We start from the raw sequence: 2,675 nt of genomic DNA on the forward strand, positions 1-2,675 counted from the left end.
AATTTAACAAAGCAAAATTATTAAAAAGCAACCAGCTTTCTAAAAGTAGGTCGGGTTTTGTAACTATATGTTGAGTGGGTCGAATTTCATAATTAAATTTAAAAGTTCTTTTTTAAAAAAAAAATTGTCCTATTATAATGTATAAGATGAAGCAAACTGATATTGTCGAAAACAATGAAGAAGCACATTATATTTGAATTTAAGACTCCAAAAAAGATATCCTCATTTTGTGCTAAGCATGCAAAGGTTTACAATATTATGCATAAATAACAGTAGCCTAGTCATCTGCAAGTTACATATAATGAAAAATAAACAATCATGCTCCCAAATAGTAATAACAGGTCCTCTCGTCAGACTTCAAAGACTCTTAAACCACTCACATTGGTTAAAAACAGTTTCATCGTTTACATAACTAGTATTTTGTAAGGATAGTCTAAGCTGGAAAGAAACATAAAAATAGTATGTTTTTGTGCCTATCTGAGTATATTGAAGCTATACTTTGTAAATATGATAATCTATCATGTACATTTCTCTAAGACCTCATAGCATTATGTGGTAAAACCACGACAAAAAGAATCAGCGAACACTTGATGCATATCAATCATTTAAAATCAGCTGAGAGATTTTCAAATGTGGATTAAACACTGATCTCCACCAATACCCAGAAAAGTAACTGAAAAATACAAACAAGATCATAGGCTAACTTTCAACTAAGTCATTATTTCTAGAAAAGCGATGCATTTTATCCCAAGAGATGCATATTATGCTCACATAAGAACTACTACACAAATCTTGAATTAAGTAGTAATAACATTATATTGATCATCTAAGAAGCACAAACAGTTAAATGGAGGGTCAACACCCATACAGAGGTTATGGCATATTGTTGAATATTTAAAAGTTTTCATTTTTCATGTAGACTACTTAGGAATAAATGAAACAAACAAGATATTATTTGCGAGGAGTGTGTTCTAGTCTTCGTGTATATGCATGTGTTTATGGATGAATCCTACTAATGTTGCTAGATTTTTTTATTCATGGTATCATTAGGTGTGTATGGTACTGTCGTATCTACAACATGGATTGCCCAATCACAAATACCTACTTCCTTGTTGCACGCCATCCTCTTCCTTGTCGATCCTGGAACGAGATTTCAAAAGCATCTATTATCATAAATAATAATTTATAATACATTTTCTGTTCCTAGTGCTTTAGCAATCAAGCTTTGGCTTCCCTTGGTGATTCTGTTATACTATGATTTTGGAAAGTTCCATTCTTATATTTAAATTTCAGGCAGAATTGCTAAATCTTCATTACCATGCATAATTTGTCTGTTATAAGTTCGACACGTCAATATATGTCTTTTTCTCCATGGATGATAACTACATTGACAAAAAAGCTCTCGAAATCAAGTCCTGTCACGTACTGATGAAAAAGGGAAAAGATGTCGAGGTGAACTCCTTAACACGAGATAAAATAACGCAAAGAAATGGCTCAAAACCCTAGCACCGTCACTATCCTTTGAGGAGAGTACAGTCTCCTTAACCAAAATACAAAGCATATTCTATTAGCATTTTAGTGCTAGATTAGACAGGGTAATTGTAGAAAGCAGAATTGATCAAATTTATCATGTTTCCTCCTTTCAATTATATGCCAAAGCTTTTCCGGCAGATTCTTTCCTTATTCATCTATAACATCTTTGAGGACTTTTCTTGAAGGTCTGAAACAAATCGCAAATGGAGAGACAAGAGAAGGAAAGTAAGGTATCGCAACAGCAGGCGACAAGCATTCTTGATCTGCCTGAAGTGATTCTCATGTATATAATGTCACTACTGTGCACAACATCTGCAGCAAAATGTGCCTGTGTATCCAAAAAGTGGCAACAGTTGTGGAGATCGCTCCCTGACTGGAAATTAGATTACAATTCCTTTCCAATTGTGGAGAACAAAAATGAGGCCTTTATATCTTTGGTTGACCAAGTTATATATTTTCATCAAGGGCCTGGCATAAAGTGTATGAAGCTCCACTACAATCAATATGATTCAACAAGCCTTCATGCAGAAGGGTGGATCAGACACTTGGTTCAGACCAACATTGTTAGGCTGGATTTAGATATATATGAACAAGTACAACTGCCCTGTTCATTGTTTACTTGTGGGACACTAGTAGAACTTAGACTCAGCATTTTTTTCAAGGAACTACCTCTGAAGGGAAACATGTTCCTTCCTAATCTAAAAATATTATACCTTGAGCAGATAAAATTTTCTTCTCAAATTCAATTTGAGATATTGATGAATGGATGTCCAGTACTAGAACATTTACATATGAAGGGGTGTCACTTTTTTGGCCATGATTTTGATCATGTTACCTTTTCACATCCAAACCTCAAGAGCCTGTACCTTGAACTCTGTGGTGGTTTTGGAAATTTGACGATTAACGTGCAGATGCCGAGCCTTTCAAAATTCAGATTCAAAGGAATAGGATTCGTTGATCAAGCAGGAACCCTTGAGCTCCCTTCAATTAGTACAACAGTATTGGATGTTCTAGATATTTTATATGCATATCGACGTAGGATGTCGGATGGAGGCACTGCAAATTATGGCTCAAACATGTCCCAGATTTTGGCATCAGTTTGCCATACCAGAAAGCTATCACTAAGTGAGTGGTGTATTGAG

At 34.8% G+C, this 2,675-nt stretch overlaps 1 protein-coding gene across 1 annotated transcript in view; it reads left to right on the top strand.

Moving 5' to 3' along the window:
* LOC109847961 (F-box/FBD/LRR-repeat protein At2g04230-like) overlaps positions 7-2,675 on the top strand; it is a 4,958-nt gene continuing 2,289 nt past the window's right edge. The window contains exon 1 of the mRNA XM_020417191.1: positions 7-2,630. Coding sequence (XP_020272780.1) covers positions 1,737-2,630 — 894 coding nt within the window. The 5' untranslated portion in view covers positions 7-1,736. The remainder of the gene's footprint in view (positions 2,631-2,675) is intronic.

Source organism: Asparagus officinalis, chromosome 7, assembly GCF_001876935.1.
Source record: "Asparagus officinalis chromosome 7, Aspof.V1, whole genome shotgun sequence".
NCBI lineage: Eukaryota > Viridiplantae > Streptophyta > Magnoliopsida > Asparagales > Asparagaceae > Asparagus > Asparagus officinalis.